At 41.2% G+C, this 17,869-nt stretch overlaps 1 protein-coding gene across 2 annotated transcripts; it reads right to left on the bottom strand.

Moving 5' to 3' along the window:
* Window positions 1-4,530: 4,530 nt before the first annotated feature.
* Window positions 4,531-16,480, bottom strand: gpr180 (G protein-coupled receptor 180). Of its 2 annotated transcripts, none has more exons than XM_064327937.1 (9): window positions 16,236-16,480; window positions 14,301-14,441; window positions 11,985-12,185; window positions 11,242-11,422; window positions 10,062-10,111; window positions 9,636-9,793; window positions 8,920-9,111; window positions 7,779-7,856; window positions 4,531-7,509 (listed from the first exon to the last, which is right to left on the bottom strand). In XM_064327937.1, the coding sequence occupies exons 1-9, from the start codon at window positions 16,432-16,434 to the stop codon at window positions 7,357-7,359; spliced, it is 1,353 nt and encodes a 450-aa protein (XP_064184007.1). In that variant the 5' UTR covers window positions 16,435-16,480; the 3' UTR covers window positions 4,531-7,356. The 2 variants fall into 2 exon arrangements, with proteins under 2 accessions (XP_064184007.1, XP_064184008.1); XM_064327938.1 differs by lacking the exon at window positions 16,236-16,480 and adding an exon at window positions 15,880-16,080.
* Between the last annotated feature and the right edge of the window lie 1,389 nt (window positions 16,481-17,869).

Below are 17,869 nucleotides of genomic sequence, written 5' to 3'. Positions count from 1 at the left end.
ATTAAAGGGCTGAAAATGCTATCAAACAAAATTGATCCCTTTCACAGGCTTTCACTAGAATTGACCATGTTTTGAAACTGTATGTTATAAAAATATCTGATAATTGAGCTCATGTGCTGTACAACATGCCATCGGAAAAGGTGATTGGGTTTTTGGATTGATGCTTCAAATGGCTGGATCTTTAACCCATGTCTGCATCTTTAGCATGTAGAGAACTGTGTGAAACTGACATCGGTTGACCTTTAAGATGGAGACACAGCCGGTTAAGGGTACAACAGCAGTTCTTCTAAAAAAATAAAAGGTAGACCAGCCCTACCTTTATACCAGGAAAGGGAAAAATGGGAAGAGAAAACAGCGGGGAAGGAGCAACAGAGAAGGGGGTAAAAGAGAAGTGGAGAAGGGGGGAGGGGTAGGATAGAATTCGGGAGCACTCCTCGAGAGGAAAAAGAGGGAAAAGAAGAAAAAAAAAAACATTGACAACCCCCGGTTCCATTCTTCTGCTCTTGCCGTTCTCCGCTCTCTGCCTCGCAGCTCGGCGGGCTAAGCTGGGAACTGTAATGTCATTAAATTGCAAATGCTTTTTTTCCCCCATTTCCGACACACACTGTTTACTTATCTGGCAAAAACATATGTTGGAAGGAATCCGTTAAATTCTGCCCATTGCCTTGGGTGAAAGTGCAATAGAAACGTGCCCGCTGAGCTCCTTCTGCCGTCTCCTTTTTAGCTCTTTGCCTTATCTACAAGGCTGCTTAGCGGCAAACTGGCGAGTTCAATGAAAAAGCGAGATACAGCGGCAGATTAGCGGAGAACAGTGAGGAGAAAAATGCTCGGAGAGAGGGTCATCCCATTGCAAATGATTCCGCCCCTCTCCATCTGCATAAATGACTATTTTTAAGGCACCTCCGTAGTCTGTATATTTTTCTCACTCTGCCACACATTTAATTTCACGCCCGGTGTTCTGAATATGCTTAAATTCATATCTCTGATGCACCTTTAAGCCAGAGGAAAGAGGAGGGTGTGTGTGTGTAGGGGGGAGGGGGGAGCACAATTAAAGATAAAATGGTGTGATTTGCACTGCAAGTCTATTACTTTGTAGCATTTACATATAGTTTACCTCTGCAGTTTCGAGATTTTCCCTCTCTCCCTCCTCTTCATATTTGTATTTTGGGGGGGGGCTTCGATAAATATGTATAGAGCTTTGATGAGACTGTTTGCGGTGGCATTGGAAAGTTTGGAGGCGCACTCTTTTTCCGGGCAGGTGCTGCGGTGTCTGGAGGTGGGTGCTCCGGGGCTTGTTCTGGGATGGCTCCATTGTGCTTAATCCCCGCACCCCTCTCCTCTGTGACACAGATCAAAGACCGAACTCCGGGCCAGCGCCGGGTTGCGAAACCTGATGTCGGCCTGGACGAGTCATGGTGGAATTTCTGTGGCCGCTGGCCCCGTCTTATCGAGTGGCCAGAAAGAGCGCCACTGCATCCCCAGAACCATCCCCGTGCACATCAAGCAAATTATCTCACGCCATTACGCTGCTGGCATACTCCAGGACAGCTGGCTGTGTGTGTGGCTGTGTGTGTGGCCGTAGAGGGGAAGCTGGTAAGACCCACCCATCTGTGGGTGGGAGGAAAAGGCCTGGGATTGGTCCAGGGCTGTCGGGGAGAGTAGTCTATGCAAAGGTAGAGGTCATTACGGAAGTGTAATTTGCACCTTCACACCTGCTAGCGACATCATTGCTAACTCCATATAAAACCTGATATGAGGTTTAAAGGTATCAATAACAGTTGCATAGGCGTTAAATTCTGACAGAGTGCATTTTACTCTGATCAAGTAAATTTGATCCCTACTATAAACCCTCATAGAATGAGATTAAAACTGAGAATTTTACTGTCTACAATCTTAGATTGTTCAGGAGTCTCAGGGACTCCAAGATTATAAATGTTTTCACAAATCAGAATCTTAAGTCTTAAGCTTAACTAACCCCCATGGATATGCAGAGAGGTAGCTGTAGAGAGTTAATTTGCTAACTGTAACTCCATTAGGTATGAAGCTAGGTAAGGCACTACTACTGTTTGAGAAACACCTGCAAGTGTTTGCCATCTGCTGGTTCAAGAACAATAATTTAGTCTGGGGTTTTATGGCCTAGGTTGCAGTTATGCTCTTGCCTGATCGACAAATCAATATGATGTAGGGATTGCATGTTAAAGGATAATAAACACATTTTATAAACATATTTGTATTAGCCACAGAAATTATACTACGCAAATTCACAAGCAGAGCTATTGCTTATTTGTCAACGATATGGATTGTTGGAATATTTTTATTTTTTCCTAAAAGATGCATTTTCTTAAATGTCTTTTGCAAGTCAATTGTTTTTTTAGTACTTTTAGGATTTTAAAATGCACTTATGATCAAGCAGTGAGCCACTACAGACTAGTGACACTTAGCTGTCACATAGTAATTCACTAGGGTTAAATCAATCTGGTTCTAATACCAAAGTTTCCAATAACACATACGTTTGTGATCACCCATTTGGGTAGCTCTTTATCATGACAAGAGAAGTCATAAGGTCCGAACTGGCAAACCTGCATAGACTGTAAAGTAACTGCCCCTACATTAACATATTTAAAAAAAATAAAATAATCTGATATGCATTTTAATCCATATACATTCTATCCATGTGAACATAATAAATATATGAGAAGTTCCGACAAGCAATCGACTTCTCTCAAGAGAAACTGACTCTGTGGCACCAAAGTAGTTGAAGTTCAAGGGGCAGAAATCAACAAAACATACAGCATATTCAGTGAACAAGACAATCTGCGTATTACTAGCGAACGTACCTCCTCCAACATTGTTATTGTTTTTGTTTCGGCACATATTCATGGGAGATCAAATGTAGAGATATGAAACGAAGATCGGCGCACTGTTAACAGCTCAATCAAAGCTAATTAACTGCGAGCTCAGCGGGAGTGAACCCCAGAACACACGCGGGTCCACTCCAGGATGCAGTATGGGAAATGTATTTTGCACGTACTCTCCCTGCACATTCAGTTTGTTTCGCGCAAAAGACACACCAGCTGCAAATAAATAAATAAACAAATAAATAAATAAAACCCGGATCCTCTCCCCAAGCTATGAGTATTTGAAGGATTTGAACGCTGTAAATAGCTCCAAAACTGCTCTTACAAGGTTTACCCCTGCAGCACTTTGTAACTTATCAGGGCTGCCTTGTGCCCCTGGTAATGCAGGCATTATGCTGAAATGTAAATCTCTAAGCTTCCAGAGAAGTGGGCGGGAACCACTGCGGAGGAAGAGGTACCGGTCTATCCAGCACTGATTTGGGTGGTGAAAAAAATAGTTCAGTTTCAGATGCAAGCACCACAATATTGGATCTAGATCATTTTTTCAAAATTTCATTTCATTTTCACCCGCATCCCTGATGTCTTAAAGACAAAGAGCAGACAAATGCTCACTTGAGAATGCTAGTAAGCACAGATCATCAATGTGCAAAATACAGTGGGCCTCGTTCACAAAACTTTTCTTAAATTGTTCTTAAAAATGTTCCTACAAAAAAACCAACATGGGATTCATGACACATGTGCAGACCTTTTTGTGCATATCCCAGGTGTATGAGATGATGAGTGCAGACTGTTAGTAAATTTTATGTGCAATCCTATACATGTGATTAGCATAAGGAAACAGCCATGAACAAAGGCAGATAAGAAAAAAATGCGGAATGCCGAAATGTTCTTGGAAACGTTTTTACAGACAGTTTACGATCAAATGTGATTGTACACATTTTGTGAATGATGCCCAATTTCCCAAGGTCTTACATTTACTTGTAATTACCATTTGTAAGGATGCAATGGGCAGATTATTAATTAGAAAGTCAGTCTGAAGTTAATTTACTCCATGTAAGTTTTTACATAGCAATTGAGACCGACATTTTAAAAGCATGATAAGGACACTCGGAGAAAGCCATTCATATTGAAATCTCCATTTAGCTACCATTACCAGGTACCATATTACAACTTTTATTATGTAGCAATAGCAGGTCATTTACACTTGCCGCATGATGGATGACAGGATACAGTAACCCTTCCAAAATCTATACGTGTGAGAAGGCAAGAAGGCAAAGTTGATAGTATTAAATTCATCAATGGATCAAAACTATTTCTCTGCCAATTCCAAAAGCTGTAATACTACACTTACTGCCCGTTTTAGCCGCAGGTTCATAATGACAGGGTGAATAAAAGATGTGTCTGTGTGTCTCTGTTACATTACCTTCAGTAACTGGTAAGTGCTCTCTTTTAGGTAACCAAGTCAGCATGTCAATTTGATTTTGTAGTAAGAATAGTTTATCCACATTTACACATAGTCACATTTTTCACACAAGGACATAATTAAATAGCTAGCTGGAGTCGAATAACACTATTCAGACAGAAGACGCACATGCATACATCTACTTAATCTGAAATAGTGCATTGTTGATAGTAGGCCAGTAGCACAACATAAATACAAATGACCAGAAACTGAATCATATGGCATTTTTATTTCATTTTAATTTCTAAAGCAATATTTTAAATGTTTTGGGTTCACATGCATCAAATGCAGTTACACTTCCTGTACAGGTATTCTGTTTGGACAAAACAGATGAATCCCGTTTCATACAGAATACTGTATGTAACATCACTGCAAGATATTTTAACATAGTCAACAATTCCATCAGTTTAAAGTGGAAGTATTTTGTTTATAAATGGCATGTTTACTAAGAATGAAAGTAGACAGTAACACCATGCAATCCCAATTCTCAAAGAGTGCAAATGTAACTGCATAGATAGCCACATTCATTGTTGGCAAGCATGAATAACATCTGTTCAAATCCGGATACATAATGACAACTTCCCATACCAAATAATTTTCCATGCACTCTAATTGAGAAAAAATGATAAATTAATTTTTACCTTTAAACATTTGGTAAAGATTTAGGAATAAGAACAAGAGGAGGAAAAAACATTGAGCTTTAATCTTGTTTTCTGAGTAACATTTTTAACAGCTTGGAATCAGTTTTGATCTGCACAACATATTTTTTCATTCTCCCATTTTTTGATTTATCATTTTGTTTTAATTTGAATGTTTCTTACATCTGGCAGAATTCGACACAGATGCATATGTTTACTTTGTTCATTTAAACATAATTTACATGGTTGCGCTTTGAGTACAAATCATTGGCCCAAGCCTTTGCCATTTTATGCTTGATTTTAGAAAACATCTTATAGGCATCCTAGGTGGGCTTGTCAGTCATGCACCAGCACCGGAGCTAATGGCTGTGTACTGATGTGGTAGAACTGGAGCAACCTGGCAAACAACACTGCCCTCTACGTGCCATAACGTGCACTGCATTTCCTGTGCAAATCATCAAACATTCCATCCCAATATTTAACCAACATCCTAAGCAAAAGCAAGTGAAGAGACATAGAATTTACTGCAATTAATTTAATACTTTGACAGATGAAGCAAATGAACAGAAATGACTAATTTACCTATAGCATAACTTAAAACTAAATTAATTAAACCTATACAAAACATGCACTACTTTTAACAAAAAATTGTATCGGTTAGATTATTAAATAAAATACATTTCCTTAAACAGCATAAATGCTTATATTTGGTTGTAAAAAATATGGCAACAGCACCTTTCAAAGTCAAAGTGATTGTCTATGTATTATGTATATTCTCACAGGCACTTCTTAAAATGTAATGATGAGCTATGCGACATAACACCATGTACATATATAACGCAAAGTGACTCAGTATTAGTGTTCAAGTAATGTCGAATTTAACCAGTATTTTATAAAAGAAAACAAAGCAAACAAATAATTCACAAAAAGCCATCTTGCCTCATAAAAAAATTGACAAAATATGTTACCAACTTACATTTTGTTTTACCCAACATTTCAATAACCATTTTTAATATAACTCATGTTAGGTGAAAAACAACTTAATTCAGTAAATCCATAATTTATTTATTTATTTGTAGAAAGCAGCAGTTATGCAGTATCAATATGGTCCACATAAGAACGCTGTCATACAGGAGCATTATAGCTATTTTCTTTTTTACTTTATTTTATTTATCTGTGAAGCCACATATTCTCTCTAGTGGTGTTATTAATGCACAGTCCCAGTCTTCACAGTTTGTGGAATAAATGGGTGGCCAGCTACTCAAACACCGTGATATTACTAGCAATAAGTTGAAAAACCCACACATGATAATAATGCACATAAAGGTGTGCACTGCCACCTCTGCCAATATACTCTATTACCTCTGTTACTATTGGGAAAACCCCCCACAAATATAAAATTAATTTAAACAATGACAAGCCAACATACTGTAAACAGTCTTTGAGGAAGATATCAATAAATTACTAATTTTACTGGACCCTCGACCAATGCCTGAAAAATGTGTACGGATAAAAAATATTTTAGGGCAAACAATGTGTTTTCCATGATCCTTCTTCCAAAATGTTATCTTTCAAAAACTCAAAATTCAGTTTGGTTCGTTTTCTTTTACAGTATTTGCCGGAAAATGGTTGGAGTGCAATATCTCAGCATTATTTTCCCCATCTACTCATTGGCAACAGCTTTACAGTTATGTCATCTAGGCATGCCCAGCATGCTTGAGAATCATAAGGAGAGACAAGTTTAAATAAGAGAATCTCATCTTTTCAGGCCACATGAAAGCATACATTTTCTCTGACTCAACATTACACTTTAGACTAATACACAGTAAAATCAGACACAGAACCTATTTTATTCTAAATATCCGGCACAGAACAGTATGTGCACTAGACTGACTGTTGTGAATATCTAGCTCACAGTCTGGGAACCACTGGTCCTAATATATATTACCACAGTGATCATAAGTCATCAGCAGCACTGAGTTATAATTCATTCATACAGTTTTACAATGACCTGTATGACAATTTGCCCCCCTTGTGAAATAAGAATAGCTAATATTTTCTTCTTCATATCATATTTTCATAATTCAGCGTGTTGAATGTCATACACATCCTCCTGTGCTTTTTCTGTGTTGTTTACATAGCAGTCCTCACAACTCTATGGTACCAGCCTTGAGAATGCAATGCTTAGGTTAAGCCTCCTGTAGGCCCAACCAGACCCAATTCATCTCAGCACTGCGAGCATTACGTTTCACATCCGCATTGGGCCTCTGACCCAGGGAAGCACCTTTCTCACCTGGAAGCCTGGAGACCACCCCACCTTTAGGCCACATCCTAGTCACTTTGTCCCAAGGGCGGGTGCCGCAGTTAATCCGCTCCCCCTCTACCAGGCGGCTGCACGTTAATAACGGTTCCTGTGCCCCCTGGACATCGTCAGCGGCAGCGTGACGGAGGACAGGGAGGAGACCTCCCAGTACAAACTCCGGGACAGGAAGAGTCTATAGAGAATGACCACGGATATGGACTGGCAAAGGATGGCCCCGATGGTGATGATCTGATGGTGAACACAAAGCACGGTTACGGATGGCCTGCTGCTTTTTGCGTTACATTTGTTTAGCAATGCAACGACCAACAGTGGCACAGACGGGGCTAAGAACACTCCCAGACCACAGAGACTGTACATACAACTTCACTACAGCACTAAAGCAGGTGACAACACAAAGGTTAATGAAGGTCAATACATACAATGACATGAGGGGTACTACCAGTAGCAGCTTTAATAGGTACTGTGCGCCTGCTCAGAAACGACGCGTCCAATCTTACCTTCTCTCTCTGATGCACGCTGAAAACCACAGAGAGGAGCACTAGCACAGGATGGCACAGGAACCACAGGAAGCAGCCCTGAAAAACCCAAAATCACTGTTAGCGCTCTGCTATCCAAAATACTGATTGTGCTCAAGCTAAAACATTATTAGCAGTTTACTATCTGTAGCCAAAATAAGGTCATTTTGCTTTGATTCCTGCATGAGAGGAAGCAAGTAGCTAGACCTACTTATGTTCGTAAGACAAAACCAAACGAGTGCCCTTCATGAACTGAGACAGACTGTCTAAATTTCCTGTTCCAGGGGGTTGGTTGGTTTACTGATTTCAAAAAATAAAATAAAAATTGTGGTTTTTAAAAATTTTATGTGAACTATTTACACATATATACTATAATGATCACAGACTCAATCAATCTGATTCACAAAACTAATCCAAACTATTAGCAACAATGGATATGTTCTCATTTGGCAACAAATTATGTTATTCGCATAGTTACAGACTTCTAACTCTTAATTTAAAGTGGAAGGCTTTCATTATAGAGATATTAATTCTAAGTGAGGAGAAGATTTTGTGAACCCAGAGGTGCCAACATTGCAGAGAAGAGAAATCTTAGCCAAAGGGGTGTTTGTTTGCATTAAAAACTGTATTTTTAAATTTATTTTGTAATCTCAAATTTCCTAAATCCACATGTATGAAATATGACTAATTGTTTGGGGGGATTTTGATGCTGACATTGTTGAAGGGGAGTGGTGGTGGGGGTGGAAAAATATACAAATTTCTGATTTAAATCATATCACCTATTTCACTGAAATGCATGAGATTTTCAGAGCTGGGTGTGTGAGCTTGAGATTGGTCCTCAATCCATAGAGGTGGGTTTCTTATGTTTTTATGGAAGAAAAATTGCCTTACGCATTTGCATGTAGCAACGTAGCTGAGGTCCAAAAGTCTAGCTGCTACGGTCAAGGCATAGCAATTTGCACATTTGTTGACCTTTTACTTTTAAGTGGACGGGAAAATTGAATTCGTTGACCCTTACTCCCAACCGCAGGAGAAAGTTTCACTTGTAAACCCATTACTCCCGAGGGCGGGGGCGTTAGCCGTCGGCTCCGTGCTCCCGAGTGAAGGCGTAAGATCGGGGTACCTTGGCGAAGTTCATAAAAAAGTCCCTCTTGAGGGTGCTCCTCTCGGCTGTGATTATCTGATAGAGGACGGAGGCGAGGACCAGGGCCAGGGCGATGCGCAGGGCGATGAGCAGGAGGCTCGCCGTGCCGTGATGCGCGTGGTAGCTGTGGTGCTCGGTGTCCTCGAACTGCTCCCAGACCAACAGCGCCCCCTACAGACGGAACCGCACAAGCATGCGTGTGTGGACGGTGACGTTGTCAGCGTTACCCTCATTCCTGAAAGCAGTCTCAATATTGCAGGGAAGGGGTTTTTGCAGAAATGATTGCAGATTAATAAAGGAAAACATTCAAAATTAATATTAGTACTATGTTCATGCTGATGTAGGGCAACACGTGCGGCTAACATTTTGACATTCAATGCCGTAGCTGATTTATTCACAGCGGGAACTTGGGTTAAGTGCCTTGTGTGGGTACAGCCATGAACCGCTCTAAAGCTGGACCCTCCAATCATCTGGCAACAAACACACTGCCTTAAGCCAGTCTGGCCCACTGTTATATTGGCCAAATGCGGTAAGGGAAAGGCCCGCTAACAGAAGAGTAAGGGCGGCGTATAGCAGGGCTATTACACGCATTAGCGGTAAAGGGAAAGACCCGTTAACAGAAGAGCAATGGCAGCGTGTAGCAGGGTCATGACTGCTGGTAAGGACTAGCGTAGCGGCGGCTCCGGCGGTCTGACCTGGGTGGCCACGGCTCCCAGGGCGAGGGCGGTGGAGGCGGGCGACGTGTCCCACTGCAGGGGCTTGGGCTGGGACTTGCGGCTGCGGCTGAGGGTCCAGCCCATGCACAGGCTCATCAGCATGTAGAGCATCTGGATCTGGGACACCATGTCACAGACTGCGCGGGGTGGGCACAACAAACAGGCGTCAGCCTCACTCTCAGAGCACCGCTCCCCACGCTCCCCCACCCGCCCCACACTCCCCCCGCCTCCCACCCCACCCCCTCGCGAGGACACGACAGCGGGAGCGGCGTGCCGTTATTTTGAGCGAGGAGTAAAACGCGTTTTCCCCTTTAATGGCCTGCCAAACGCTCAGCGGGAGGCCCGGCGGCACCCCGTTCGTCAGACGTGAAAAATGGTTCCGAGGGATGAAACGCTGCGACTTACACTCTGCCAAGCTGCCCATCAAGGGAGCCCCGATCCCATCCCTGGAGTATCTGAGAAAAACAAGCACGCGGATATCCGGCGTTAAACTGACACATAAAGACAAGGCCGCAAGCACACCAGCAAACAGCGGTGAAATCTTCCTTTTTTTTTTTTACTGTGTCACTAAAAGTTTCAGTATGAAAGCCTCTGCTTACAACACACTGAAGCGAGTGTAACTTTTCTTTTTGATTACATCCATTCGGAAATCGCCTTAGGAACCCGAAAATAAACATAATGCCTCTTCAAATTGGAGGATAAGTCCACGGCAATTATACTTAAACAGAGGACTATGCAAGCTGACATCTGGGACAATTTCTTTTCACGGGAACAATTTCCAAAAGTAACTGAAATCACTGAAACCCTTTAATGTTACCTAAACACAGATCATAAGCCTTGTCTTAACTGACAAACATTAAGCGTAGACCTTTCAGGAATGTAGTGACAAGTTTTTAAAAAGTTTTAAATGGCAAAATAAGAAGTCACGCCACCTTTCTCTGCATAGTCGGTTTTGGGCTTCTTGCCATAAGTTAAGACCTTGTTAGCAGACTCAGTGCCTGTGTGCTAGTGCCTCCAATTAACTCCTGAGTTAAGTCCTTATTGCTGGTGATGGCACTATATGCTGAAACGTTTCAGTGTTCATTGTAACAGAATGTACACAAAAATGGCACACACCCAAAATTTCAAGAGGTGCAGACTATCGGAGCGTGAATAATGAAGGAATCACAAAGTCACACACTCAGGTCCTTCCTTGCTTCGTTTATTTAACCAACGTTTTGGCAGAAGGTGCCTTCGTCAGGCATCTTTTGAGGGAATCTTCCACGGAAGCGTCGGTTAAATAAACACAGGAAGGAAGAACCTGAAAGTGCGACTTCCTGATTTTTTCCTCATTTGTAACAGGACTGATTTCCTATAAGCACCACTGTTTTGAACATGAAGGCTGATTTAAAAGCGCAATGCACTTCTTCATATAAAATTTTAAAAAACCACGCTGAGAGCACACCATCTCGCAGCGAGAAGGTGCTGCTCTAACTTGAACGCAGAACAGCCACAAATATTACATACAATAATGCTCAATGCTTGTTTCCTGGCGATGAAAGGGTTGACTGACAGCCCGGCGGCTGTGGGGGGGGAAGCTCCTGACCTGGCCAGGTGGATGTAGTTGAAGAGGGCGGAGACAGACTGCAGCAGGAGCGCGCTGGACAGCACCTTGAGCACGGTGTGCATGGGCCCGCCCTTGTGCAGCGCCTGCCACAGCGGCCGCATGTAGATGCAGGCCGCCACGAAGTACGCCAGGATCAGCAGAAAGTAGAAACTGTGCAGGCCTGGGAAGGGGGGTGGGAGGATGGGAACAGCCTGCGTGTCATATCCTGCAGCGACTGCAGTGTAGCGCTGGCTTTCTATTTCATGACATTATCTGCCACACATCGTACAATCTCAGACAGTATAAAGAGAGATAATAATAATAACAATAATGCGTATATAGTACCTTTTATACAAAGCTGTAACATAAGGTAGTAATGCTCAACTAGCAACTGCGGCTACGATGAACTTCTCACTTTAAATCACTGAACTGAAGGAGCTTTGGTGATGACACTTGGTTCAATAATGTTGAGCATTTGAGTACCAAATGACAGAGTGGTGACATGGAAATGTGTGTCCTTAAAAATAAAATAAATCCAGGTATTTGGCTTTTTGCTAATAAACACTATTACGAAAAAGAACTCACCAAACTGTTTGTGAACAGGAAAATAAACACTTCCATTTATTTGCAAAGTTAAGGACAAATGTTGAATCCAGGCCAGTGGCGTAAGACATAAGCATGTCCCCGTCATTGCTTTGTGCACAGAGGCACTCAAAAGGCTGTAGATGCAGAGGTCATCTCACCTGCCTCCTCGGCACTAAAGTGGTCTAGCGGGTTGCCGGCAGCATCAGGGTTGAACAGGTTGATCTCAAAGCGGACGTCTTTCTCAGTCTCGTCAATGCTGCCCTCCTGGCAGGTGTAGCGGTCGGCGTACATCACATGCCACATCAGAGGAAAGGGCTGACTGGGGATGGTCTGGTTGTGCTCCTCTGTGCTCAGGGTAACTGGGAAATGGAGTTTAACCTTCTCAGAATGCACCTCAGAAGGCTTGTCTTTTCAGAACTACTCGAAGCTTCTCATTACAGACAAACTCAGTTTTAATAAAAAAAACACCTGCCAATTGGCCGGTCAGTGGAGGATGGGCTCCCCCGCTGGAGCCGGGTTCCATTTGGGGAGTTTTTCTCAGTTGTTTCACCTCACCTCAGTGGAAATGCTATCATTTAGCTGTGAGTTCAAGCCACAAATCTCTAGGTTCAATTATTGGTTATAATGGCAGTTATAAAGGCAGCTAGTAGCTACACACTCAGACTTGCAACCAGACTGCCCAGACTGAATATTTGACACTAATAATAGCTACCAGTCATTGCTTAAATACATATCTAAATACATGGCTAAATGAATGTTGTAATACCTTTTCATGGGTTTCTCTGTCCTACACTCACCTGAAACCAGTTTTTTTCAACTGAACAAAAGCAACCCAATGCTCGAATGCAGAATGATACCACAGAAGAACTACAGCACATAAAACAAAGCTGAACCTTCACTCCCCATGAACCAAGCCCAAAAGGTCCTCCAGGGTCCATACACAACTACAGAAAATAGAACGCTTCAGAGCAAAGCATTCTGGGAGAGATACCCTACAATTTAGTTACAGAAGCACAAAAGGATTTCAATGAAATCGGTATGTAGTTCTGGTTACTAAATGGAATAAAGACCTTTTCAATGTGGGAAAAAGGAATAAAAGCATTACATTTCAAATGTATGGTGAAGTAGCCTATTGCTTAAGTAGCCAAACACAACTCTGCCTCAGAACAATTAATTTGCTTTATGTTTATTTGTAATATATTTGGCTCTTTTGTATAATGAGTGAAGTAAAACTGCAGTCACTTGCAATTAAAAAAATGGTTTCTATTCCAACCAACACATTACATGCCCCTGAAAGGTGTATGACAAAATGCGTCTTAAAAGGATATTCACACCGAGCCATTAGGGAAATGGATGCATTTCGCCATCAACATAGTAAAGTAGATAGTTTCACGAATTAAGCATCACCTTCATCTGTAACGCTCCTTTGAAACGCTATTGAAGGCGCATTCTCATTTTCTGCACATCAAAGACTGAGCACTCTCCCTCCTGCACGATGCTGCCCTTTCAATTTGCTGTTCCATTTTTTAAACAATGCCGCGTCCACAGAGGCAGGCGTCGAGGACTCTTGACAAAGACAGGGGGCCATTCTTCTATAGACAAAGGAGGACAACGCCGCACGCATATCGTACGCTAGTGTAATTAGCGGTTCAGAAATTAACGCCACTCGCATTGCGCCCGCGTGCTGTTTGATCGCTCGCAGCAAAATCAAAGGGTAACGATAAATGTAATTCTGCAATAATTGGAGATGGGGATTAAAAAGGCCAAGGATGATCTCGCTCAACGTTTTATGTTAACGGATTTTAAAAAGCGAACCGCATTAGAGGGAATTGCAAAGCAAATGGCGATTTCTTTTTTTATTTTTATTTTTTAAAGTACAACAGGAAGCACAGTGCTGTGCAATATGCTTTTCACCTGCTATCTTCATTAGGCTGCAGAGCTTCTTCTTTAAGATCAGCAGACGGTCTGTGCATCAAAAACATTGCTACTTGTTGTAGGAGGGAAGATACTTCAATTATATAAACAATACTTTAATACAGGGCTGCCCAACCTTGTTCCTGGAGATGAAATGATGGTAGATCTCCAGGAACACGACTGAGAAGCCCTGTGTTAAAGCCATTTCGACCCTAATTTGGCATACACGATTCTACTATTTAGCAGCTCAAGGAGATTTCTAGCTGTTGAATGAGGTGTGTTTTGTTAGGGCCAGAGTGAAAGCCTACAGGACGGTAGATCTCCAGGAACAGGGTTGGGAAGCCCTGGTCTACACCATGTGGGTCCTTTACACAAGCACAAAGTTCAAAAAAAGATTCTTCACCTGAGTTTGAACTTCAGCTAAACAGATGCTTATCCCTCCCGTGCTTTACGGACACCAAACAGGCAAAGGCAAGCCTTGAACGGAGGACGGGTACAAATAGCCAGACAGAGAGATACACAATGACCTGTAGTTTAGTGCTAGCCGGCATTAGACTTACTGGAGAGCTGAGCTCCAGAGAGATTCTCCAGACAGCTCAGGTTGTCCGCTCCCTTCGGCGCTTGGAAGAGTAGCAGCTTGGCCTCTTTCTGCTTTGCCATGGGCACATCATCCAGCTTGTAAACAATCAATGCATTCTGTCCTGGATACAGGAAGTCATATATTAGCCCACCAATACATGTAAAAGACTCATATAGACAAGCAACACTGATAATTTCACTCTGATGTGATTAAATTACATGGAACAATACTGCTATAATGTAACAAGTTTTACTGGAGTTTGACATCTTTCACAGCCAACATTATGCATGAAATTGAACCAAAATCTCAGATAGCTCTGTACCACCACCTTGTGTTCAAATGCTGAATTTGAACACAATGTGATGGTGAAAAATATATTAGGCAAAAATGTAGCATTATATGGAATGCATGCAAATTGAACAAAGTGTAATTCATTTACATCTGTGCAGAGAAGATATGTGACAACCAAAGACGACTATGGTTATAAAGTATGGCAATATATCGAGTGTCACGATAGAAAAAAAGAGTTGACAAAGATCATCAGATTCTCTTAAATCCTGAAAACCAGGCCAGTACCAGGCATTACACCAAACAACTTTATTAGCGTTTAGGGGGAAGGGGGGGGGACCAAAGACCTACAGTAAGTCTGATGAATGATGAAGCAACATGAAAACAGTAATCTTCAATATTCAATTAGGCGACGCGCATCCAAATCAGATATAACTTTCACTGCTTGTCCACAACAGTAAACCAATTAAATAGGTAGAATATGGCAAAAGTAATACAATATGGTAATTAAAAATTAAAAAAATTCTACTCAAATGGCTGCAAGTTTCACACTATCTAAATAATAATAAAAAGGGCTAAACACCATCTCCCTATGCATTTACATATTCACTGTCTAATAATTAATTGCCTTATGTATGTGCCTTTGAAAAGCCAGTAGCTTTAAAACATCCCTTGTTACAGGCAAGACGTGTAACTTCCTGCGAAACAGCAAGCGACTGCGTATATAATCAAGCCAAGGCCAAGAGATCTTTTTTAAATGTGCGGGATCTGATCAGAAGTGCATCCATTCCACAGCAGAGGGAGGGACTGAGGGTTTAGACGTCACCTATATATGAGCAATTTTATGAAAATTCTCAACATTTAAGAGCATCGGGTACAAGGCAAACACGATGTTAAAAAATATATATATATATCACTAGCGATGTCTGACGACTACCCAGATTAATGTATTAAACGCTTTAACAAATGTGCAACGCTGGCTCAACATTGGTGCCCCGAAATAAACAAATCTGCGGACTTAAGCGTGGCTGGATGCATGTGGGTGCATTCCAGTGGACAAGTTGAACATTAATTCAAGTTAACTACAGCACCTAGCCAACGTTACAGTAACGCAAGCTAACGACAATTCCATTATTTTGAACGCGTATGGATGATATGGAAGACGACAGCAGTGACGCTAGCCAAGTTACATTTCTTCCAACCGAACCGGTCTTCTGAAATATTTGCCTTAGCTATTTATATGAATGCATACTTTTCGTGACGATTCTCACCATTAAGTGATCGATATTTTAGTTTCTGAATAAATGCTAATGTACACACAGCACGTTCGATAACGTAGGCAACAAAACACAAGCTAGCTACACTCTTTTCGGTAGCTACCACGCACTTGGCACCTTGACTGATAAGCTAATCTTAGCCTGATAGCAAGCTAAACTAGAATAAGCTATTCGCTAAGACAATAAGCAAACCACAACAGAAGGACTAGAAACCAGCCAAATATCGTGGTTACATAGAACCAGCGAGATGTTGTCAGTTAACTGACGTTAGCTATCAGGTCAGTCAGCAAGCTATAGCCTCAGCTACTATATACTTTTAATGGTATTGCTAGTATGATCAGAACTCTTACCATGAAACAAAAATCTTGTTATGTATTGTCCTTTGTTTTCCCTGGCAGCATCGCTTTTGAAAACTCCCAATACAGTTTTTCCGTTTGCCAGTGAAACACACTGTGAGTACACAATAAGCGACACCATTAATGCATACATATTTAATTTATTAATTAATTTAGATGCATTAAAGAAAAAAACTTTGTGGCAACTCTGCATGGATATGTGGCAATGAATGGGATTATATGTAGCTGCAGTCCTCTACGCCTTCGCGGCTTGATTGAATCATCACATCTCCAATCAGTAAGCACTTCCTGCTATCTGTCAACAAAGTAAGCCAATAAGAGTTCAAGAAAAAGGAGCGAAAATGGGGCAGCGCAAGCTCCGAGTTCATACGTGTCACCAATGCCGTAAACAGAAAAACTGTCGTGAAACGGTTAACCCTTTAGGCGAGGGAGGTCTCAACTCGAGAAATTTAAACCAATGAGTGAAATCACCCGACTCTGGAAAACAGCGGTCTTCTGAAAACGAAGAAACGAATTCTGAAAGAATCTGTAAATAGCTCTCTGGGCACAAACAAACCGACAAACGAACAGTTTGTTTCTTTCTCTAGCTGTAACAGAGTAAGCATTTCTACTGCATTGCACTCAGTGGTTCCCAGACTTGATCATGGGGCCCCCCTGTGTATGCTGGTTTTCATTCCAACACCCTTACGTTATCTGTATAATCACATATCTGTGGGTTAATAATCCATTTATGAAATAACATGGCTCTGAAATGGTCGGCTGATCAAAACACGATGGATGCATTTCCCACTGTCTTGACCAGCAAATGTGTATGTTTGCTGTGCTTTAAGTTCTGTATGATTTTGATTATCATGACAAAACATTGACCAATGGAATCAAAGCAGTAATTGTGAAGTGGTAAAATGGCAGCACCAGGAAAATTTATTATTTTTAATAAACGTTTATTTGCACACCATTATTTGTCTGTATACAAGAGAGAGTAAGAAAACCCAAATGCAAACCATTTTACTCGTTTTTAAAAAAAGTTGTAAGGCTTGTCTGCTTATACGACTTGTATGTCGTGTGAAATGTCAACCTTGCATGATTAAAGCAGTGCTTTCCAGCAGTAACTTTAAACATTTTTTCACTAAATAAGCACTGCTCATACTCTTTTGTACAGTAAAATTCAGCTGGATGAGGTCTTCACCAAAACTGGACACAAATATGTTTTTTGACATGGCTTTAAAGACTGCTGATGCACATACATTTACATTTCTTAACAGGACACGTTGGTGTTGAAAAACAGCCAATTTAAAGTGCGATGACAAAACAAAAGACAAAAAAAGACCTCTTGCATTATCATTACATAAAATTATCTTGTATAGCTCAAAATTAAGAATGCAGTTTCCATTTTCATGTAGTCCCCAACATTGTACACACGCTGTTCCAGTAAAAATGTGCTTAAATCAAATTACTGTAATATATATATATATATATATATATATATATATTCCTCTTGATTTTTGCTATTTAGGCTATATGTGACAGCCATGCAACCAAAGATTGTGGACAAATGACCTTTAAAAGAGAAATATAACTCTGCAAGAAAGCAAGCTTACACAATAGATGTGCTAAAGCTTGTGGTTATG

The sequence above is a fragment of the Anguilla rostrata genome, chromosome 3 (genome assembly GCF_018555375.3).
Source record: "Anguilla rostrata isolate EN2019 chromosome 3, ASM1855537v3, whole genome shotgun sequence".
Lineage (NCBI taxonomy): Eukaryota > Metazoa > Chordata > Actinopteri > Anguilliformes > Anguillidae > Anguilla > Anguilla rostrata.
Note: the sequence above shows the minus strand (reverse complement) of the source record. Positions and strands in the feature narration are given on the sequence as shown.

What these genes read in the sequence shown, in the direction of transcription:
- gpr180 (XM_064327937.1), bottom strand. Translation starts at nt 16,434, where the DNA reads ATGCAGAGTTGCCACAAAGTTTTTTTCTTTAATGCATCTAAATTAATT. An exon ending in CTCTGGAGCTCAGCTCTCCA is followed by an intron (nt 12,186 to 14,300) that starts GTAAGTCTAATG and finishes TCCATTTCCCAG; the next exon opens with TTACCCTGAGCACAGAGGAG. An exon ending in TGGGAGCCGTGGCCACCCAG is followed by an intron (nt 9,112 to 9,635) that starts GTCAGACCGCCG and finishes TTCCGTCTGTAG; the next exon opens with GGGGCGCTGTTGGTCTGGGA.